The 24,892-nt window shown below is 38.2% G+C and overlaps 1 protein-coding gene across 1 annotated transcript in view; it reads left to right on the top strand.

Moving 5' to 3' along the window:
• Nucleotides 1-24,892, top strand: part of TGFBI (transforming growth factor beta induced) — a 110,719-nt gene that overhangs the window by 68,256 nt on the left and 17,571 nt on the right. The window contains exons 12-13 of the mRNA XM_053717197.1: nucleotides 11,744-11,874; nucleotides 22,168-22,292. Of these exons, the coding sequence (XP_053573172.1) occupies nucleotides 11,744-11,874; nucleotides 22,168-22,292 (256 nt within the window). The remainder of the gene's footprint in view (nucleotides 1-11,743; nucleotides 11,875-22,167; nucleotides 22,293-24,892) is intronic.

Genomic DNA, 24,892 nt, shown 5'->3' with positions numbered 1-24,892 from the left:
AGTGGCGGCGACGTTGGGGGCAGTAGATTAGGGGTTAATAAATGTAGGTAGGTGGTGGCGGTGTAGTGGGGCAGATTAGGGGTTAATAAATATAATGTAGGTGGTGGCAGTGTAGGGGGCGGCAGATTAGGGGTTAATAAATATAATGTAGGTGGCGGCGGTGTAGGAGGTGGAAAATTAGGGGTTAATAAGTATAATTTAGGTGGTGTGGGCTCCGGGAGCGGCGGTTTAGGGGTTAAACACTTTATTTGTGGCGGGGTCCGTGAGCAGCGGTTTAGGGGTTAAACACTTTATTTAGTTGCGGCGGGGTCCGTGAGCGGCGGTTTAGGGGTTAAACACTTTAGTTGCGGAGGGGTCCATGAGTGGCAGTTTTGGGGTTAATACATTTATTAGAGTTGCGGCTGGGTCCGGGAGCGGCAGTATTGGGGGTAAACAGTATAGTATATTGTGGGTGTTTAGTGACAGGGTAACAATAAAGCTGTAAAAAAGCCAAAGAGCAGCGAGATCGATGACTGTTAGTTAACAACAGTTCGCTGCTCATCGCACTGTACTTGGTGCGCGGCTTTTTGACAGCTTTATTTTTGGAGAACGTATTCAGGTCCGCGGCAGTGATGTTGGGCGATCTTAGGCAAGTGTATTGGTGCCGTCGATTGCAAGTAAGTTGACGGCTTGATAAATAGATGCCAATGTCTTGATTGGAGATATCAGTCTGATTTAGATTGGAAGTTGCAGGGAGATTTTCAAAGATATTGCTGTGGGTGTGAGTTTGGAAGTTGCAGGGAGATTTTCAAAGATATTGCTGAAGGTGTGAGCTTGGAAGTTGCAAGGAGATTTTCAAATATATTGCTGTAGGTGTGAGCTTGGAAGTTGCAGGGAGATTTTCAAAGATATTGCTGTAGGTGTGAGCTTGGAAGTTGCAGGGAGATTTTCCAAAGATATTGCTGTGGGTGTGAGCTTGGAAGCTGCAGGGAGATTTTCAAAGATATTGCTGTGGGTGTGAGCTTGGAAGTTGCAGGGAGATTTTCAAAGATATTGCTGTGGGTGTGAGCTTGGAAGTTGCAGGGAGATTTTCAAAGATATTGCTGTGGGTGTGATCTTGGAAGTTGCAGGGAGATTTTCAAAGATATTGCTGTAGGTGTGAGCTTGGAAGTTGCAGGGAGATCTTCAAAGATATTGCTGTGGGTGTGAGCTTGGAAGTTGCAGGGAGATTTTCAAAGATATTGCTATAGGTGTGAGCTTGGAAGCTGCAGGCAGATTTTCAAAGATATTGCTGTAGGTGTGAGCTTGGAAGTTGCAGGGAGATTTTCAAAGATATTGCTGTGGGTGTGAGTTTGGAAGTGGCAGGGAGATTTTCAAAGATATTTCTGTAGGTGTGAGCTTGGAAATGTCAGGGAGATTTTCAAAGATATTGCTTTGTGTGTGAGCTTGGAAGTTGCAGGGAGATTTTCAAAGATATTGCTGTGGGTGTGAGCTTGGAAATTGCAGGGAGATTTTCAAAGATATTGCTGTGGGTGTGAGCTTGGAAGTTGCAGGGAGATTTTCAAAGATATTGCTGTGGTTTTGAGCTTGGGAGTTGCAGGGAGATTTTCAAAGATATTGCTGTGGGTGTGAGCTTGGAAGTTGCAGGGAGATTTTCAAAGATATTGCTGTGGTTTTGAGCTTGGGAATTGCAGGGAGATTTTCAAAGATATTGCTGTGGGTGTGAGCTTGGAAGTTGCAGGGAGATTTTCAAAGGTATTGCTGTGGGTGTGAGCTTGGAAGTTGCAGGGAGATTTTCAAAGATATTTCTGTGGGTGTGAGCTTGGAAGTTGCACAGAGATTTTCAAAGATATTGCTGTAGGTGTGAGCTTGGGAATTGCAGGGAGATTTTCAAATATATTGCAGTGAGTGTGAGCTTGGAAGTTGCAGGGAGATTTTCAAAGCTATTACTGTAGGTGTGAGCTTGGAAGTTGCAGGGAGATTTTCAAAGATATTGCTGTGGGTGTGAGCTTGGAAGTTGCAAGGAGATTTTCAAAGATATTGCTGTGGTTTTGAGCTTGGGAGTTGCAGGGAGAGTTTCAAAGATATTGCTGTGTTTGTGAGCTTGGAAGTTGCAGGGAGATTTTCAAAGATATTGCTGTAGGTGTGAGCTTGGAAGTTTCAGAGAGATTTTCAAAGATATTGCAGTGAGTGTGAGCTTGGAAGTTGCAGGGAGATTTTCAAAGATATTACTGTAGGTGTGAGCTTGGAAGTTGCAGGGAGATTTTCAAAGATATTGCTGTGGGTGTGAGCTTGGAAGTTGCAGGGAGATTTTCAAAGATATATCTGTGGTTGTGAGCTTTGAAGTTGCACAGAGATTTTCAAAGATATTGCTGTAGGTGTGAGCTTGGAAGTTGCAGGGAGATTTTCAAAGATATTGCAGTGGGTGTGAGCTTGGAAGTTGCAGGGAAATTTTCAAAGATATTACTGTAGGTGTGAGCTTGGAAGTTGCAGGGAGATTTTCAAAGATATTGCTGTGGGTGTGAGCTTGGAAGTTGCAGGGAGATTTTCAAAGATATTGCTGTGGTTTTGAGCTTGGGAGTTGCAGGGAGATTTTCAAAGATATTGCTGTGGGTGTGAGCTTGGAAGTTGCAAGGAGATTTTCAAAGATATTGCTGTAGGTGTGAGCTTGGAAGTTGCACTGAGATTTTCAAAGATATTGCTGTAGGTGTGAGCTTGGAAGTTGCAGGGAGATTTTCAAAGATATTGCTGTGGGTGTGAGCATGGAAGTTGCAGGGTGATTTTCAAAGATATTGCTGTAGGTGTGAGCTTGGAATTTGCAGGGAGATTTTCAAAGATGGGTTGATTTAACATGGCAATCTTATGTCCATCTAATTTGGGTAAGGATATTCTTTTCCAAAATTCAGCTTTACTTTGAAAATAAATCTGTTTTGATATATAGTTTTGAAAAATCATCAAAAATTACTTGTTTAATTTCTGTTTGCTGTTATTCTTTTATTACCAATTTTAATTGAAGAGATACTATTTACATTCCTCCTGTCATTAAATAACTTAGCTACAAATGTAGCATATGTACCGTAACATCCACTTTATAGGGCTTTCTCTTTGAAATCTTTTTGTAGAGATCTTTGCTTTAAAAATAAGTCCCTTTCTTGTTTGCAGGCTTTATACCTAGACCAGAGTTCAATGGTAGGGTTATTTAAATATGAAATGTAACTATTTCTGACCTGATTTGTTAGCTGACACTCTCTTGCTTTGTGTTTCTGCTTCCATTTACATAGATAAGCCTTAACTGTTCCCCTTAAGTATGCTTTCGCTGCTTTCCATCTCTAGGGCCTCAGTATAGGCTCTATTGAAAAAACAATATTCTTTCCATTTCTCTTTCATATAATTTGTAAAGTGTAAATCATGCATTAAATATCTAGGGAAAGCGAACCTGGAAGGTTCATATCCTGACTTTAATATATTTGAGATTTCAAGTGATATAATTGCATGATCTCAGATTAATATATCCTTAATATCAGCTCTCAGGTCTAATCTTGCTAGTTTATCAGAGAGGAGAAAAAAGCCAATACAAGAGAAGAATTTAAAAGCTTTTGATTTGCAGGTTTTCACATGGGCGTCTGAATTTTGGGCTCTTCAAATATCCTCTAAGTTTAATCTTTTACAAAAGCACTGTAAAATCTTGCTGCCTTTTTTTTGTTCTTTGGGGTGCTTTTATCGAGATCTGTCTAAGTTGGGCATTAAGACCATATTGAAATCTCCGGCAACAATTACATTTTTATCAGCATATTTAAGGAGCAACATATTTAAACTAACCCAGAATTCACTTTAAGTAGTGTTGGGGCCATAAACATTACATACAACAATATTTAGAATCTTTCACCTAGATTTAGAGTTTTGCGGCCAAAGGGGTGCGTTAGCTACGCGTGTTTTTTCCCCCCGCACCTTTTAAACAACGCTGGTATTTAGAGTTCTCTGAAGGGCTGCGTTAGGCTACAAAAAGGGATACCAGTGTTGCTTACAGACACGGCCAGCTTCAAAAACGTGCTCGTGCACTATTCCCCCATAGGAAACAATGGGGCAGTTTGAGCTGAAAAAAACCCCTAACACCTGCAAAAAAGCAGCGTTCAGCTCCTAACGCAGCCCCATTGTTTCCTATGGGGAAACACTTCCTAAGTCTGCACCTAACACCCTAACATGTACCCTGAGTCTAAACACCCCTAACCTTACACTTATTAACCCCTAATCTGCCGCCCCCGCTGACCCCTGCATTTTATTATTAACCCCTAATCTGCTGCTGCGTACACCGCCGCAACCTACATTATAGCTATGTACCCCTAATCTGCTGCCCCTAATATCGCCGACCCCTATATTATATTTATTAACCCCTAATCTGCCCCCCCCCAACGTCGCCGCTACCTAACTACACTTATTAACCCCTAATCTGCCGACCGGACCTCGCCACCACTATAATAAATGTATTAACCACTAAACCCGCCTCTCTCCCGCCTCAAAAAACCCATAATAAATAGTATTAACCCCTAATCTGCCCTCCCTAACATCGCCGACACCTAACTTCAAGTATTAACCCCTAATCTGCCGACCGGACCTCGCCGCTACTCTAATAAATGTATTAACCCCTAAACCTAAGTCTAACCCTAACACTAACACCCCCCTAAGTTAAATTTTATTTAAATCTAACGAAATAAAATAAATCTTATTAAATAAATTAATCCTATTTAAAGCTAAATACTTACCTGTAAAATAAACCCTAATATAGCTACAATATAATGAATAATTATATTGTAGCTATTTTAGCATTTATATTTATTTTACAGGCAACTTTGTATTTATTTTAACTAGGTACAATAGCTATTAAATAGTTAATAACTATTTAATAGCTACCTAGTTAAAATAAGTACAAAATTACCTGTAAAATAAATCCTAACCTAAGTTACAATTAAACCTAACACTACACTATCAATAAATTAATTATCTAAATTATCTACAATTATCTACAATTAAATCAACTAAACTAAATTACAAAAAAAAACCCCACTAAATTACAAAAATAAAAAAAAGATTACAAGAATGTTGAACTAATTACACCTACTCTAAGCCCCCTAAAAAAATAACAAAGCCCCCCAAAATAAAAAAAATGCCCTACCCTATTCTAAAATAAAAAGTTAACAGCTCTTTTACCTTACCAGCCCTTAAAAGGGCCTTTTGCGGGGCATGCCCCAAAGAAAACAGCTCTTTTGCATTTAAATAAAACATACAATACCCCCCTCCAACATTACAACCCACCACCCACATACCCCTAATCTAACCCAAACACCCCTTAAAAAAACCTAACACTAAGCCCCTGAAGATCTCCCTACCTTATCTTCACCACGCGGGTATCACCGATCCGTCCAGAAGAGAGTCTGAAGTCTTCATCGTATCCGGCAAGAAGAGGTCCAGAAGAGGGTCCGAAGTCTTCATCCTATCCGGCAAGAAGAGGACATCCGGACCGGTAGACATGTTCACCCAGGCGGCGTCTTCTATCTTCATCCATCCGGCGTGGAGCGGGACCATCTTGAAGCAGCCAACGCGGATCCATCCTCTTCTTCCGGCGACTCCCGACGAATGAAGGTTCCTTTAAGTGACGTCATCCAAGATGGCGTCCCTCGAATTCAGCCAATTGGAATTAAGGTAGGAATAATCTGATTGGCTGATTGAATCAGCCAATCAGATTCAAGTTCAATCTGATTGGCAGATTGGATCAGCCAATCAGATTGAGCTCGCATTCTAATGGCTGATCGGAACAGCCAATAGAATGTGAGCTCAATCTGATTGGCTGATTCAATCAGTCAATCAGATTTTTCCTACCTTAATTCCGATTGGCTGATAGAATCCTTTCAGCCAATCGGAATTCGAGGGACGCCATCTTGGATGACGTCACTTAAAGGAACCTTCATTCGTCGGGAGTCACCGGAAGAAGAGGATGGATCCGCGTCGGCTGCTTCAAGATGGTCCCGCTCCGTGCCGGATGGATGAAGATAGAAGACGCCGCCTGGATGAACATGTCTACCGGTCCGGATGTCCTCTTCTTGCCGGATAGGATGAAGACTTCGGACTCTCTTCTGGACCTCTTCTTGCCGGATAGGATGAAGACTTCAGACCCTCTTCTGGACAGATCAGTGATACCCGGCGTGGTGAAGATAAGGTAGGGAGATCTTCAGGGGCTTAGTGTTAGGTTTTTTAAGGGGTGTTTGGGTTAGATTAGGGGTATGTGGGTGGTGGGTTGTAATGTTGGGGGGGTATTGTATGTTTTTTTTCAATGCAAAAGAGCTGTTTTCTTTGGAGCATGCCCTGCAAAAGGCCCTTTTAAGGGCTGGTAAGGTAAAAGAGCTGTTAACTTTTTATTTTAGAATAGGGTAGGGCATTTTTTTATTTTGGGGGGCTTTGTTATTTTTTTTAGGGGGCTTAGAGTAGGTGTAATTAGTTTAACATTCTTGTAATCTTTTTTTATTTTTTGTAATTTAGTCTTTGTTTTTTTTTGTAATTTAGTTTAGTTGATTTAATTGTAGATAATTGTAGATAGTTTAGTTAATTAATTTATTGATAGTGTAGTGTTAGGTTTAATTGTAACTTAGGTTAGGATTTATTTTACAGGTAATTTTGTAATTATTTTAACTAGGTAGCTATTAAATAGTTATTAACTATTTAATAGCTATTGTATCGAGTTAAAATAAATACAAAGTTGCCTGTAAAATAAATATAAATCCTAAAATAGCTACAATATAATTATTTGTTATATTGTAGCTATATTAGGGTTTATTTTACAGGTAAGTATTTAGCTTTAAATAGGATTAATTTATTTAATAAGATTTATTTTATTTCGTTAGATTTAAATTATATTTAACTTAGGGGGGTGTTAGTGTTAGGGTTAGACTTAGCTTTAGGGGTTAATACATTTATTAGAGTAGCGGCGAGGTCCGGTCGGCAGATTAGGGGTTAATACTTGAAGTTAGGTGTCGGCGATGTTAGGGAGGGCAGATTAGGTGTTAATACTATTTATTATAGGGTTTTTGAGGCAGGAGTGAGGCGGTTTAGGGGTTAATACATTTATTAGAGTAGCGGCTAGGTCCGGTCGGCAGATTAGGGTTTAATAAGTGTAGTTAGGTAGCGTTGACGTGGGGGGGGGGCAGATTAGGGTTAATAAATATTATGTAGGTGTCAGCGATATTAGGGGCAGCAGAATAGGGGTACATAGGGATAATGTAGGTGGCGGCGGTGTCCGGTCGGCAGATTAGGGGTTAAAAATTTTTATTAGAGTGGTCGCGATGTGGGGGGCCTCAGTTTAGGGGTACATAGGTAGTTTATGGGTGTTAGTGTACTTTAGAGCACAGTAGTTAAGAGCTTTATGAACCAGCGTTAGCCCATAAAGCTCTTAACTCCTGACTTTTTTCTGCGGCTGGAGTCTTGTCGTTAGAGTTCTAACGCTCACTTCAGCCAAGACTCTAAATACCAGCGTTAGGAAGATCCCATTGAAAATATAGGATACGCAATTGTCGTAAGGGGATCTGCGGTATGGAAAAGTCGCGGCTGGAAAGTGAGCGTTAGACCCTTTCCTGACTGACTCTAAATACCAGCGGGCGGCCAAATGCTGCGTTAGGACCCCTTAACGCTGGTTTGGACGGCTAACACAGAACTCTAAATCTAGTCGTTTATTTGTAACTCTAAAATTAAAAATCTACCTTGTGGGTTGATATCTTGGGATAAAATCTTATAATCACAATTTTTTTTTCAACAAAAATGCAGTCCCCATTTTCCTTCCACAGTAGGGGGTGGCAATAAACTCTCCTACCCATCTGTTTTTTAAATTTGTAGTTTCAGCTGTGTTTAGATGTGTCTCCTGAAGGAGTACAATACTTGGTTTATAAATACCTAATGGTTTTAGAATCAGCTTTCTCTTGGCAGAAGAGGTTATGCCACCTAAATTCCACAAAAGAAAAGTAATTTTATTCATCTTTATTATTAATTAATTTCTCAGAATAGTCCTCCGCCTCATCAGGGTGGACTATGCAGATAACAACTAAGAGGGAGGGAGAAGCAGGGGGAGAAATAAGAAAAAAAGAGTCCCTCCTGCCCCCGGTGTTTAAATATTGTATAAAGCTCCTCTAGGGAAAAAAACTAAAAGGGAGGCAAGGTGAGAAAGAAACATAGAAGGGAAATTAGAAAAAAATATTTATGTTATTTAACCATACATTACAGCTAACAAGTATAAGGTACTAGTTAATTAAAGTTTGTAACACCCTTTTGGTTGTCATTAAAAAGTAAAAAAGTGAAATGTAATAAAAAAAACAGTTAACATTTAAATAAAGAATAAACACGTATTGCTCATTAGCCTGTGTAGTCACAATCACTCAAAATAGCAGCCACCTGAGCAGTTGTCATCACACATAAGCTGCACTATCAAAGATAAAACACACACAAAAGACATCCACAGGCAGTCAGCATCTACATAGACAGAAAACGCACTCCAGGCAAACACACAAAACCAGGCACCCACAGGCATCAAAAGGCATCATCAAGAGGAATTGCTTCTTTCTGACTAGGTCACAAACACAGCAAGGCAATGAGAGGCAGGGCAGGGCTGCCCAGGCATCATACACAAATGATGACTGGATGGGGCTAAGGCAACCAGACCCAGCCCACAACTGGCCCTGGCCCACTATATTCCCTATGTCCAGTCCGGGCCTGTCTATGTCTCAGATTTGCTACTGAATCTCATTTATGAAACTACATGATTTATTGGCCTTAAGGAATAGCTTTTCTCATTTGAATTTTACCACTGCACCACATATCATGCTGTGTAATAAATATGCACCAAGTGTCCCCTGATAGTCCCTGCCTTTTAACTGCTGGGAAACAGATAGCATTAGTGGTAAAGGGGAATTCCAATAATATTCTTCACGTCAAGTCAAAATAATAGGTCTGTTCCCATACACACCTTCAAAATATGGGTTCCCTTCACTTTCAGACATGTCTGATATCTTACATATAGAGAACAGCTCCCTGTTGTTTTGTGTATTATTTCCTTACACTGGTTTTAAATTCTCAAGTTACAAAAAAAAATGCATATATTAGCTTAGCAGTATTTTGCCATATTGTGTGACTAAGATCCCAATTTTAATAAAAAAGCATAGATGATTTTTGCAGGTAATTTTTGCAACATTTAAACATGTTTTTTTTTTTTTTTTTTTGCAAACATCCACTCTTTCTTGTAACTATTTGGTCTCATTGTATTTATACTCTTTTTGTATGGTGTGCTAAACCAAACTTTGAGGATTTGTATTTAAAAAAAGAGAGACCGATCATCTTCCTTCATTGGTCATTTAGCCGTTAAGGACCAGTACTGCGCTGATGTCCTGGGCTCTTTCTTCCGTAATCTCACTGACAGCAGTGAGATTGCACTATTAGTAGTAGTGCAGCAGATCACCAATGCAGAGAAAGACACTCTATGTCCCTCTTTGCATCATGTTGTGGAGGTGCCGACTGTTGGTGGTGTGGGAAGGTCAGAAGTGAGGAGGGTAGGCAACCCATCGCTGAAGAGGAGCAGGAGCAGGCGGGAGAGATGGAGCAGGCGGGACCTCTACACTGCAGAAAAGGGTTTAATGGAGGGAGGGATCCACTACACTACAGAAAATATGTTATTGGAGGGAATGGTGGGCTCTACTAAACAATCGCTTGGAGGGGGAGGTGGGGAGGGGGAGGTGGGGAGGGGGAGGAAGGCTGCTACACTACATAATTGTTTTAAAATAAATAAATAAAATAAAAAAGAGATCAAAATATACAAAAACTGGGTACTGGCAGACACTAGCCAGTACCTAAGATGGCGGACACTATAGTTAGAGGGGGGGTTTAGAGAGCTGTTTGGGATGGATCAGGGATATTGGATGGTAAGGGGGATATATATATATATATTAAATAGTTAAATAATATATATTTTTTTTAAATTGCTTTAAAACTTTATATTGGCAGGTTTCTGCCAGTATCTCAGATGGTGGTGACTACTGGGGGTTGAGGGAGGGATGAGAGATGTTTGGGAGGGATCAGATACTGATCAGGGGATGGGAAGGGTCAGCTTGGAGGTTAATCTCTACACTACAGCTAAACTTACCCTTACAAGCTACCCTATTAACCCCTTTGCTGCCAGGAATTTCTGAAGTGTGGTGCACATCTGCAATTAGCAGCCTTCTAATTACCAAAAAGCAAAGGCAAAGCCATGCATGTCTGTTATTTCTGAATGAAGGAGATCCTAGAGAAGCTTTTACAACCATGTGTGTTATGACTACAATTAAGAACTACAAAGTTTGTAAAAAAGTTAACATATTTTTCAAAATGATCGCATTACGCGGCGAAACAGTAGATGAAATTACCAAAAAATTGACCTAAATCAATGCATTGGGTTGTCTAAAAGAAATGCTCTATTTCGGTTTGAACGGAGTGATAGTAAAAATGCTCTGGTCTTTTGTGCAAGTTTTTCTCTAAAATCCCCGGTCCTTAAGGGGTTAAAGCACCCCACCCAAACTCAGGTGTACTCATTACAATGTACTGAAGCTGCATATAAAGCCAGGGAGTCTCATTCTATTTATACAGAGAAACAGCAGGAATGATTCAACCCATAAAGGCAAAGTATTGTAGTGTTAGGACCAGTCAATAGTTGGACACCTTTTAAGTTGGTGACTTACTTTGTAGTATTTAATAATTTTTTTGTTTATTTGCAAATGAATGTGTGTCAATACCCCCTTTTTTGTATGTATATATATATATATATATATATATATATATATATATATATACTATATATATATATATATACAGGTAGCCCAGTTTATAATGTAAGTCAAAGGGAGGTAAGGGAGTTAGGTTCCAGGCCCCTCTCAAAAGTGGCATAAGTAACACCTAATACATTATTTTTAAAGCTTTGAAATGAAGACTTTAAATGCTAAACAGCATTATAAACCTAATAAAATAATCACACAACGCAGAATATATAATTAAACTAAGTTAAATTAACACAAACATTTGCTAAACAGCATTATAAACCTATTAAAATAATCACACAACAAAGACTTTACTTGCATTTTTCTGCAAACAGTTCTTTCTATGCATTCCAATCTGGACTGATTTATAGACAGAAAGATCTTGTTCCTTTGCAAGCAGCTCTATAGCTCAGGTCTGGTTAAACTGATTAATTTCAGCTTGCTTGGCTTGCATATCTTTGCTGCAACACAAGCGGACAGATCCATCTACTGGCTATTTTAATCAATGCACTGCTTCTTAATGCTTTTCAATAGCAGTCACATGACTGAAAAAAAGGTTGTTATTCTGAAACGGTGCAAATTGAACCGTTGTAAACCGAGGGCCACCTGTATATATATACTGTATATATATACATACTATCGGTCTCTCAAACACTTTCTCCACAACTGTTTTACATCATTGTTTCTTCTTTCTGGATTCCCTTAAACAAGGTTCTTCTTTGCAATAAATTCATTCAGCTATGTTTTGACATCTTATTTGCTTATTCTCTAACTTCTTATTCTGCTTTATGGGATTTTAAATGATAAATTATGCAACTTCTAATTCCTCTATGACACTGTAGTATATTGTTTTACTTTTCCATTCTCTAGTATGGTGATGTTTATTCAATCTAAAAGAAACATAACTACATAATACAATTCATGTCCATTTTGTTTTATTTTTGTAGTATGCTGGTGGCTGCAATCCAGTCTGCAGGACTTACTGAGACATTAAACAGAGAAGGCGCCTTTACTGTGTTTGCTCCAACTGATGAAGCATTCCGTGCACTTCCACGAGCAGAATTAAACAGGCTTTTAGGTAGGATTACAGTACATAAGTCCTAAGAAAAAAGAATAAAATGCTTCTTCTAATTATTCCATAAACAAAATGTTTTCCCATACATGCTAATCTGATTTTATACATCCTCCTTTTCAATGCCTTCAGCCAAAAAAACTCTAGGAGAGAAGTTCATAAAACAGTTGCATGCAGATCAAGAATTTTAGATCTCTGTTTGAGCCTAGATGGGATGATAATGTTAATGATTATCTTACACATTTGCATATTGATATCCTTAAATCATGGCCTAAGTGTAGAAGAGAGTTGACCGTTAGAGTTGGTAAACTGTTGCATTGGTTGTCTTGTCCACTGTTAAGAATATTTCTTAAAGGCTGAACACTGGTTCTTATATTGTTATGTTATTTTTTTCCTCTCGGGTTAAAATCTGATAGCCATACCCTGCCTATGAACAGGTTTTTAACACTGACATTTGAGTCCTTTTGCAAGTGAGGCTTGCTGACCTTTATAATTCTAATGCAATAAATGTCCAATTCGATAATGTTTAAATTACTAACCCTAACTTTGGCATGGATCACAATCTTGTTCTTATTTTCAGTACAGGACAATTTCTGGACTTTGGTAGATATTATCAGTGTATTGTTCCAGTGATCATAATGCTTAAAGGGACAGTCAAGTCCAAAATAATCTTTTATGATTCAAATAGTGCATGTAATTTTAAACAACTTTCCAAATTACTTTTATCACCAATTTCGCATTGTTCTCTTGGTATTTTTAGTGGCAAGCTAAACCTAGGTAGGCTCATATGCTAATTTGTTAGACTTTGTAGGCCGCCTCTAATCTAAATGCATTTTGATAGTTTTTAACCACTAGTGTTAGTTCATGTGTGTTATATAGATAACAATGAGCTCACACATGTGAAGTTACTTAGGAGTGAACACTGATTGGCTAAAATGCAAATGTCAAAAGAACTGAAATAAGGGGGCAGTCTGCAGAAGCTTAGATACAAGGTAATTACAGAGGTAAAACATGTATTATTATAACTGTGCTGGTTATGCAAAACTGGGAAATGGGTAATAAAGGGATTATCTATCTTGTTAAACAACAAAAATTCTGGTATTGACTGTCCCTTAAAATGCTTTTGCTGTTGGAGATCAAAATCGTTACCTCCTAGAAACAACAAAAAACATTCGGCTAGATTACGAGTTGTGCATTAGGCTTAAAAAGCAGCGTTGGCCGGTCCCAATGCTGCTTTTTAATGCCCGCTGGTATTACGAGTCTTGCAGGTACAGGTGTACCACTCAATTTTTGTCCAGACTTGGAAATACCACAAATCCACTTACTTAAATTGTGTATCCTCTTTTTTTTCAATGGGACTTGCATAGCGCCGGTATAACGAGTCTGACAAAAAGTGAGAGGTAGACCCTCTCCTGTCAAGACTGGTACCGCATTTTAAAGTCAGTAGTTAAGAATTTAACACTACAACGCCGTAGCATAAAACTCTTAACTAAAGTGCTAAAAAGTACACTAACACCCATAAACTACCTATAAACCCCTAAACTGAGCCCCCCCCACATCGCAAACACTAAAATTACATTTTTAATCCCTAATCTGCCTAACCGGACATTGCCACCACTATAATAAATATATTAACCCCTAAACCACCACACTCCCGCCTTGCAAACATTAGTTAAACATTATTAACCCCTAATCTGCCGTCCCTAACATTGCCGACACCTACCTACATTTATTAACCCCTAATCTGCCGCCCCCAACATCGCCGCCACTATACTAAAGTTATTAACCCCTAAATCTAAGTCTAACCCTAATCCCCCCTAACTTAAATATAATTTAAATAAATCTAAATAAAATTCCTATCATTAACTTAATTATTCCTTTTTAAAACTAAATACTTACCTATAAAATAAACCCTAAGCTAGCTACAATATAACTAATAGTTACATTGTAGCTAACTTAGGGCTTATTTTTATTTTACAGGCAAGTTTGTATTTATTTTAACTAGGTGGAATAGTTACTAAATAGTTATTAACTATTTAATAACTACCTAGCTAAAATAAATACAAAAGTACCTGTAAAATAAAACCTAACCTAAGTTACAATTAAACCTAACACTACACTATCAATAAATTAATAAAATAAATTACCTACAATTACATACAATTAAATAAACTAAACTAAATTACAAAAACAAACAAACACTAAATTACAAAAAATTACAAAAAATAAAAAAGATTACAAGAATATTAGGCTAATTACACCTACTATAAGCCCCCTAATAAAATAACAAAGCCCCCCAAAATAATAAAGGTCCCTACCCTATTCTAAATTAAAAAGTAACCAGCTCTTTTACCAGCCCTTAAAAGGGCTTTTCTCCAACATTGGTGTGTCCGGTCCACGGGGTCATCCTTACTTGTGGGAATTATCTCTTCCCCAACAGGAAATGGCAAAGAGCCCAGCAAAAGCTGTCCATATAGTCCCTCCTAGGCTCTGCCCACCCCAGTCATTCTCTTTGCCGTTGCACAGGCAACATCTCCACGGAGATGGTTAAGAGTATGTGGTGTTTAGTTGTAGTTTTTTACACCTAACACTACACTATAATTAAATAAATTAACTAATTTAACAACAATTAAATACAATTAAATTAAATTATCTAAAGTACAAAACCCCCCCACTAAATTACAGAAAATAATAAGGGCCTTTTGCGGGGCATTGCCCCAAAGTAATCAGCTCTTTTACCTGTAAAAAAAATTACAAACCCCCCCAACATTAAAACCCATCACCCACAAAACCAACCCTACTCTAAAACCCACCTAATACCCCCTTAAAAAACCTAACACTAACTTCTTGAAGATCACCTTACCGGGAGAAGTCTTCATCCAAGCGGGCCGAAGTCCTCAACAAAGCCGGGAGAAGTCTTCATCCAAGCCAGGTGAAGTGGTCCTCCAGACGGGCAGAAGTCTTCATCCAGACGGCATCTTCTATCTTCATCCATCCGGCGCGGAGCAGGTCCATCTTCAAGACATCTGACGCAGAGCATCCTCTTCAATCAACGGCTAACACAGAATGAAGGTACCTTTAAGTGACGTCATCCAAGATGGCATCCCTTCAATTCCGATTGGCTGATAGAATTCTATCAGCCAATCGGAATTAAGGTAGAAAAAATCCTATTGGCTGATGCAATCAGCCAATAGGATTGAAGTTCAATCCTATTGGCTGATCCAATCAGCCAATATAATGCAAGCTCAATCCTATTGACTGATTGGATCAGCCAATAGGATTGAACTTCAATCCTATTGGATGATTGCATCAGCCAATAGGATTTTTTCTACCTTAATTCCGATTGGCTGATAGAATTCTATCAGCCAATCGGAATTGAAGAGATGCCATCTTGGATGAGCCGTCACAGAGTTTCCCACTCTGGTGCTAATGACAGCTCAGAGCCGTCACTAGCACTCTCCCACCTTGAGGGAGATCTGGGGGCTCCTACCCTGGCGATCGTGCCTGTAGAGTGACAGGCATTGCCGGGGCTTCCCGGTTTGCGTGGTGACGTCACACGTAATAACGTGATGACGTCAAGTGTAGGAGCAGGGGGCATGCTGCTTAGAAACCTGTATCTGAGGCATCTAAGCAGCTACAGACCCCCAAGATCCACCATTGGAAAGGTAATCGCCTAAACTTTCCAACAGTGTAAGTCATGGTGGTCTTAAAAAAAAATAAAAAAAGTTAAAAAAAATGTTTGTTCAAAAACTAAAATTTTTTTTAAAAATCTTAGCACCCAGGTGGGAAAGTGCTTAGCACTCAAATTAAAGGGACACTAAACCCAAAATGTGTAAGTATTTTTTAGGTTACTCTTTGTTGGGTTACCAGTTTGATCCGAAAGTGGACTTTACCTATGAATTTAACCTCTTTGCAGGGTTGAACACATAGCCAAGGTCATTTCTTTGCATTAAAATGTTCCTTTAATAAGGATTTTACATATAAATAACATTCATTCATTCATAATTAATGTAAGTTTCTAAAATGATTTATTTTTAATTAATTTTCTATCACTCAAATTCAACACATTACAAGACTGAATGATAAGAGGCTTTTTTTTAATTAATGTGACATTCACACAAGAATGGAAATTGTGCTGGAAGTGTATGATTGTATAAATTATTATCCTGCTGAATTAAAAAAAAAAATAGAATTTCAAGGTGTTTTTTAACAAACTTTTGTAACACAGGCCATACTTCCATTTTCGCTGCTCCGTATATCATGTGGCAGCCATCAGCCTATCACAAACGCATATACATACAGTATATACTGGGAACTCTAAAAAGTCAGAAACTGTGCATATAAAAAGCTTTGATAATTATAGTACATTGAAAAGTTGATGTTTTTTTGTTTTTTTAACTTACATAGTTTTTTTAGTCATGAAAATTTAATTTTGACTTTAATGTCCCTTGTGGCTATTAATATTGTTAACATTAAACACTTAGGCCTAGATTTGGAGTTTGGCGGTAGCCGTGAAAACCAGCGTTAGAGGCTCCTAACGCTGGTTTTAGGCTACCGCCGGTATTTGGAGTCATTAAAAAAAGGGTCTAACGCTCACTTTTCAGCCGCGACTTTTCCATACTGCAGATCCCCTTACGTCAATTGTGTATCCTAACTTTTCAATGGGATCTTTCTAACTCCGGTATTTAGAGTCGTGGCTGAAGTGAGCGTTAGAATTCTAACGACAAAACTCCAGCCGCAGAAAAAAGTCAGTAGTTAAGAGCTTTCTGGGCTAACGCCGGTTCATAAAGCTCTTAACTACTGTACTCTAAAGTACACTAACACCCATAAACTACCTATGTACCCCTAAACCGAGCCCCCCCCACATCGCCGCCACTCGATTAAATTTTTTAACCCCCAATCTGCCGACCGCCACCTACGTTATACTTATGTACCCCTAATCTGCTGCCCCTAACACCGCCGACCCCTATATTATATTTATTAACCCCTAATCTGCCCCCCTCAACGTCGCCTCCACCTGCCTACACTTATTAACCCCTAATCTGCCGAGCGGACCGCACCGCTACTATAATAAAATTATTAACCCCTAATCCGCCTCACTCCCGCCTCAATAACCCTATAATAAATAGTATTAACCCCTAATCTGCCCTCCCTAACATCGCCGACACCTAACTTCAATTATTAACCCCTAATCTGCCGTCTGCACGCCGCCGCCAGCTACATTATAGCTATGTACCCCTAATCTGCTGCCCTAACATCGCCGACCCCTATATTATATTTATTAACCCCTAATCTGCCCTCCCTAACATCGCCGACACCTAACTTCAATTATTAACCCCTAATCTGCTGACCGAATCTCGCCACTATTCTAATAAATGTATTAACCCCTAAAGCTAAGTCTAACCCTAACACTAACACCCCCTAAGTTAAATATAATTTAAATCTAACGAAATTAATTAACTCTTATTAAATAAATTATTCCTATTTAAAGCTAAATACTTACCTGTAAAATAAATCCTAATATAGCTACAATATAAATTATAATTATATTATAGCTATTTTAGGATTAATATTTATTTTACAGGTAACTTTGTATTTATTTTAACCAGGTACAATAGCTATTAAATAGTTAAGAACTATTTAATAGCTAAAATAGTTAAAATAATTACAAATTTACCTGTAAAATAAATCCTAACCTAAGTTACAATTAAACCTAACACTACACTATCAATAAATGAATTAAATACAATACCTACAATTACCTACAATGAAATAAACTAACTAAAGTACAAAAAATAAAAAAGAACTAAGTTACAAAAAATAAAAAAATATTTACAAACATAAGAAAAATATTACAACAATTTTAAACTAATTACACCTACTCTAAGCCCCCTAATAAAATAACAAAGCCCCCCAAAATAAAAAATGCCCTACCCTATTCTAAATTACAAAAGTTCAAAGCTCTTTTATCTTACCAGCCCTGAACAGGGCCCTTTGTGGGGCATGCCCCAAAGAATTCAGCTCTTTTGCCTGTAAAAAAAAACATACACTACCCCCCCCAACATTACAACCCACCACCCACATACCCCTAATCTAACCCAAACCCCCCTTAAATAAACCTAACACTAAGCCCCTGGAGATCTTCCTACCTTATCTTCACCTCACCGGGTATCACCGATCGGTCCTGGCTCCAAAATCTTCATCTAAGCCCAAGCGGGGGCTAGACATCCATCATCCGACAGCTGAAGAAGTCCAGAAGAGGCTCCAAAGTCTTCATCCTATCCGGGAAGAAGAGTAGATCCGGACCGGCAACCATCATCTTCCAAGCGGCATCTTCTATCTTCATCCGATGAGGACCGGCTCCATCTTGAAGACCTCCACCGCGGACCCATCTTCTTCCGACGACGACTTCCCGACAAATGACGGTTCCTTTAAGGGACGACATCCAAGATGGCGTCCCTCGAATTCCGATTGGCTGATAAGATTCTATCAGCCAATCGGAATTAAGGTAGGAATATTCTGATTGGCTGATGGAATCAGCCAATCAGAATATTCCTACCTTAAATCCGATTGGCTGATAGAATCCTATCAGCCAATCGGAATTCGAGGGATGCCATCTTGGATGACGTCATTTAAAGGAACCGTCATTCGGCGAGTAGGCGTCGGGAGAAGAGGATGTTCCGCATCGGATGGAAGATGATGGCTCCCGAAGAAAGAAGATTGAAGATGCCGTTGATAGAAGACTTCATCCGGATCATGGACCTCTTCAGCTCCCGCTTGGATGAAGACTTCAGCCGGATCATGGACCTCTTCAGCTCCCGCTTAGATGATGACTTCAGCCGGATCATGGACCTCTTCAGCCCCCCGCTTGGGCTTGGATCAGGACATTGGAGGAGCTCTTCTGGATTGATCGGTGAACCTGGTATGGTGAAGATAAGGTAGGAAGATCTTCAGGGGCTTAGTGTTAGGTTTATTTAAGGGGGGTTTGGGTTAGATTAAGGGTATGTGGGTGGTGGGTTGTAATGTTGGGGGGGGGTATTGTATGTTTTTTTTTACAGGCAAAAGAGCTGAACTTCTTGGGGCATGCCCCGCAAAGGGCCCTGTTCAGGGCTGGTAAGGTAAAAGAGCTTTGAACTTTAGTAATTTAGAATAGGGTAGGGCATTTTTTTATTTTGGGGGGCTTTGTTATTTTATTAGGGGGCTTAGAGTAGGTGTAATTAGTTTATAATTGTTGTAATATTTTTCTAATGTTTGTAAATATATTTTTATTTTTTGTAACTTAGTTCTTTTTTATTTTTTGTACTTTAGTTAGTTTATTTCATTGTATTTATTTGTAGGAATTGTATTTAATTTATTTATGGATAGTGTAGTGTTAGGTTTAATTGTAGATAATTATAGGTATTTTATTTAATTTATTTATTGATAGTGTAGTGTTAGGTTTAATTGTAACTTAGGTTAGGATTTATTTTACAGGTAAATTTGTAATTATTTTAACTATTTTAGCTATTAAATAGTTCTTAACTATTTAATAGCTATTGTACCTGGATAAAATAAATACAAAGTTACCTGTAAAATAAATATTAATCCTAAAATAGCTATAATATCATTATAATTTATATTGTAGCTATATTAGGATTTATTTTACAGGTAATTATTTAGCTTTAAATAGGAATAATTTATTTAAGAAGAGTTAATTAATTTCGTTAGATTAAAATTATATTTAAGTTAGGGGGGTGTTAGTGTTAGGGTTAGACTTAGCTTTAGGGGTTAATACATTTATTAGAATAGTGGTGAACTCCAGTCGGCAGATTAGGGGTTAATAATTGAAGTTAGGTGTCGGCGATGTTAGGGAGGGCAGATTAGGGGTTAATACTATTTATTATAGGGTTAGTGAGGTGGATTAGGGGTTAATAACTTTATAATAATAGCGGTGTGGTCCGCTCGGCAGATTAGGGGTTAATAAGTGTAGGCAGGTGGAGGCGACGTTGTGGGGGGCAGATTAGGGGTTAATAAATATAATATAGGGGTCGGCTGTGTTAGGGGCAGCAGATTAGGGGTACATAGGGATAATGTAAGTAGCGGCGGTTTACGGAGCGGCAGATTAGGGGTTAAAAATAATATACAGGGGTCAGCGATATCGGGGGCGGCAGAATAGGGGTTAATAAGTGTAAGGTTAGGGGTGTTTAGACTCGGGGTACATGTTAGAGTGTTAGGTGCAGACGTAGGAAGTGTTTCCCCATAGCAAACAATGGGGCTGCGTTAGGAGCTGAACGCGGCTTTTTTGCAGGTGTTAGGTTTTTTTTCAGCTCAAACAGCCCCATTGTTTCCTATGGGGGAATCGTGCACGAGCACGTTTTTGAAGCTGGCCGCTTCCGTAAGCAACTCTGGTATCGAGAGTTGCAGTGGCATTAAATATGCTCTACGCTCCTTTTTTGGAGCCTAACGCAGCCATTCTGTGGACTCTCAATAACCAGAGTTATTTTAAAGGTGCGGCCAGAAAAAAGCCAGCGTTAGATACGCGGGTCGTTACCGACAAAACTCTAAATCTAGCCGTTAGAGATTATACTATAGAATGTTTCGTAACAAAAGTTTGCAATACACTTTCATTATTTATTTTGCCCTTTTCCTTTAATTTAATCCTAAAAATGTTGGGTTCTCCAATTCATGTTAGAATTGGAAGTTCAGACCCCCCGACTTACACTGCTGACTCCCACAACCATGTATACTGTAGTTGCTCTAATTGAATTCAGAATAGACAATTACACTAAGGAATCCTAGGTTAAAAAATGGTGGCACCCACTACTTTTATGGACACTTAAACTTTACTAATATTTTTTTTCAACATTATAACTTATAATATAGTCGATCACAATCCATTAGAAAATTTACCTAATGATTTTTCTACAAAAATGACCATCCATGGGATTTTTGTAGACAAATGATTTGATATTTTAAAAACACACATGTGAATATTATTCTATCTAGCACAAATTTAGCGTTTAACATCCCTTTAAGGGCAAGAATGACATACGTTTGGGATATCTTGTAATTCGTCTGGAAACAGCTGCACTTTGAGACTAAACAACAGGAGTTGTCAAGTAAACACATTACTTTACAGTCGTAACTATCACAATGTAAACATAAACTTAAAAACAACAGCTAAGTAAAAGGCATAATAAAAGAGGTACCTAATGAGAATCACATGCATTCTACTTTCAACATTATGTATCATTTGTTTTTGGTTTGGTTTTTTAGAGAAGTTACTACAGTAAAATTAATTATTTAATAGATTTGAATGAATGAATGAATGAATGAATGAATGAATGAATTAGTGGAAAGTATTCACTATGTAATTGGAAAATGTTAGCTGCTGTTATTTTATAACATCAAGATATCAACATTATAGATGGCAAATATACATTAGTGGCTATTTTACATGTTTACAGTATGAGATGTTGGCATTGAGATGATGCCCAAGAGCAACAACTTTTTAAAAAGTAAAATTTAACATAAAACTGCAGCTTTTAACCTGAGAAACATCTTGCAATACACAGTGCAACTTTATTTGATGAAATGGGTATATTTTAATGTTTTGTCTTTTTACTGGAACCTTGCTGCTAATCCCAACCCAGCACATATACATTGTGTACAAATGCGCATTGTTGTTCAGACATACTGTAGGTAGAAGAAAAAAAAAAGAGGAGAAATCTTTCTCTCCTTAAAGGGATACTAAACTCATTTTTTTCTTTCTTTCATGATTTAGAAAGAGCATGCAATTGTAGGCAGCTTTCTATTTTACTCCTATTATCAATTTTTCTTCATTCTTTTGCTATCTTTATTTGAAAAAGCAGGACTCTAAGCTAAAGAGCCGGCCCATTTTTTTGGTTTAGGTCCTGGTTTGCACTTACTGATTGGTGGCTAAATCTAGCCACCAATCAGCAATGCTATCCAGGTTTTTGAACCAAAAATGGGCTGGCTCCTAAGCTTAGATTTCTGCTTTTTCAAATAAAGATAGTAAGAGAATGAAGGAAAATTGAAAATAGGAGTAAATTAGAACGTTGCTTAAAATTGCATGCTCTTTCTAAATCATGAAAAGCCTACTAGCTGCAAGTTATTGTTCAAACACGTATTCTTGATTTCAGCCTTACAATAAAATCTACACCTAAACTGTTACTGCAGACACATATGTTACTTGTCACAAGGAAAAACACTAATGATACATTTCCTTTTAATGTGGTATAGCAGCTACTAAACTTGGTGACCTTTCATGCTAATTTAGGCTAATGATATTCCCTACAGGTAATGCCAAAGAACTTTCCAACATTTTGAAATATCATATTGTGGATGAGATCATTGTCAGTGGAGCAGTTAGTCAACTTGTAAGATTGAAGTCATTACAGGGAGAAAGACTTGAAACCACCTCTGTAAGTATTTTTTTTAAAATTGCAATTAACTTGTTTTTATGGAAACATACATATTTCCTTTATTCTGCTGAAAGTGTTCCCGATTAGTATTTTTTTTTACTGAATGTGTATAATAACTTTAATTTTGTCTTTTGAAATAGATGTTTTTGTCCGTTGAAACCACATATACTGATACTTCAGTTTTCTCCATAGAACAGTAATGTAAACAAGTGTCTGCAGCAGAAAATTAACCCCCTAGTGGGCATTTCCAGTGCTTGGAATTCAATGAACACTTATAAGCTACTTGCCTGAGTACATTGTGCCTTTAATATTTTCCCAATTACTTTGTATACCAGCAGAATAGCATTAAATGTACTGAAAACTGCACATTCAGGTGAGCGACATAAATAAAGAAAGATGGGCTTTGTGTGTGAGAGAGATAAAATAGGAAGTCTGCTCTAGCTCCTGAAGGCTCAGTATATTTAAACTAGCATGTTCTTGAGAACAATTAGTTGAGTTTACAATAAGCAAAAACAGCTTTTTTTAAATACAAAAAATTAGCATATTCCCATACAGGTTAATGTTCTGCAGCTGGCATTGGAAAGGGCAAACCCATAAAGGGAATCCAATTGTACAGTGCTTTGCTCTTTTAAACAATGCCGTATTCAAAATGATAAGCACGTAATGACAGACTCCCATTCATTCCAATTCAAATTTAGAGTTTGATGGTCAGGAGCTTCATATTTAACTTGTGTCTGTGTTTTTGGGTACCTTTTATATGTCATTCCAATCCATTATAGGCAGGTAGGTCGAAAGATTTAGGCCTAGATTTGGAGTTTGGCGGTAGCTGTGAAAACCAGCGTTAGAGGCTCCTAACGCTGGTTTTAGGCTACCGCCGGTATTTGGAGTCAGTCAAAAAAGGGTCTAACGCTCACTTTTCAGCCGCGACTTTTCCATACCGCAGATCCCCTTACGTCAATTGCGTATTCTATCTTTTCAATGGGATCTTTCTAACTCCGGTATTTAGAGTCGTGGCTGAAGTGAGCGTTAGAATTCTAACGACAAAACTCCAGCCGCAGAAAAAAGTCAGTAGTTAAGAGCTTTCTGGGCTAACGCCGGTTCATAAAGCTCTTAACTACTGTGCCCTAAAGTACACTAACACCCATAAACTACCTATACACCCCTAAACCGAGTCCCCCCCACATCGCCAACACTCGATTAAATTTTTTTAACCCCTAATCTGCCGACCGCCACCTACGTTATCCTTATGTACCCCTAATCTGCTGCCCCTAACACCGCTGACCCCTATATTATATTTATTAACCCCTAACCTGCCCCCCACAACGTTGCCTCCACCTGCCTACACTTATTAACCCCTAATCCGCCTCACTAACCCTATAATAAATAGTATTAACCCCTAATCTGCCCTCCCTAACATCGCCGACACCTAACTTCAATCATTAACCCCTAATCTGCCGACTGGAGCTCACCGCTATTCTAATAAATGTATTAACCCCTAAAGCTAAGTCTAACCCTAACACTAACACCCCCCTAAGTTAAATATAATTTAAATCTAACAAAATAAATGAACTCTTATTAAATAAATTATTCCTATTTAAAGCTAAATACTTACCTGTAAAATAAATCCTAATATAGCTACAATATAAATTATATTTATATTATAGCTATTTTAGGATTTATATTTATTTTACAGGTAACTTTGTATTTATTTTAACCAGGTACAATAGCTAAAATAGTTAAAATAATTACAAAATTAGCTGTAAAATAAATCCTAACCTAAGTTACGATTAAACCTAACACTACACTATCAATAAATTAATTAAATAAAATACCTACAATTACCTACAATTAAACCTAACACTACACTATCAATACATTAATAAATACAATATCTACAAATAAATACAATGAAATAAACTAACTAAAGTACAAAAAATAAAAAAGAACTAAGTTCCAAAAATTAAAAAAATATTTACAAACATCAGAAAAATATTACAACAATTTTAAACTAATTACACCTACTCTAAGCCCCCAAAATAAAAAAATGCCCTACCCTATTCTAAATTACTAAAGTTCAAAGCTGAACAGGGCCCTTTGCGGGGCATGCCCCAAGAAATTCAGCTCTTTTGCCTGTAAAAAAAAAACTACAATACCCCCCCCAACATTACAACCCACCACCAACATACCCCTAATCTAACTCAAACCCCCCTTAAATAAACCTAACACTAAGCCCCTGAAGATCTTCCTACCTTGTCTTCACCATACCAGGTTCACCGATCGATCCAGAAGAGCTCCTCCGATGTCCTGATCCAAGCCCAAGCAGGGGGCTGAAGAGGTCCATGATCCGGCTGAAGTCATCATCCAAGCGGGAGCTGAAGAGGTCCATGATCCGGCTGAAGTCATCATCCAAGCGGGAGCCAATCGGATTGAACTTGATTCTGATTGGTTGATTCCATCAGCCAATCAGAATTTTCCTACCTTAATTCCGATTGGCTGATAAAATCCTATAAGCCAATCGGAATTCTATGGACGCCATTTTGGATGACGTCATTTAAAGGAACCGTCATTCGGCGAGTAGGCGTCGGGAGAAGAGGATGTTC

Source organism: Bombina bombina, chromosome 6 (genome assembly GCF_027579735.1).
Source record: "Bombina bombina isolate aBomBom1 chromosome 6, aBomBom1.pri, whole genome shotgun sequence".
Lineage (NCBI taxonomy): Eukaryota > Metazoa > Chordata > Amphibia > Anura > Bombinatoridae > Bombina > Bombina bombina.
This window is presented reverse-complemented; position numbering and strand designations above follow the sequence as displayed.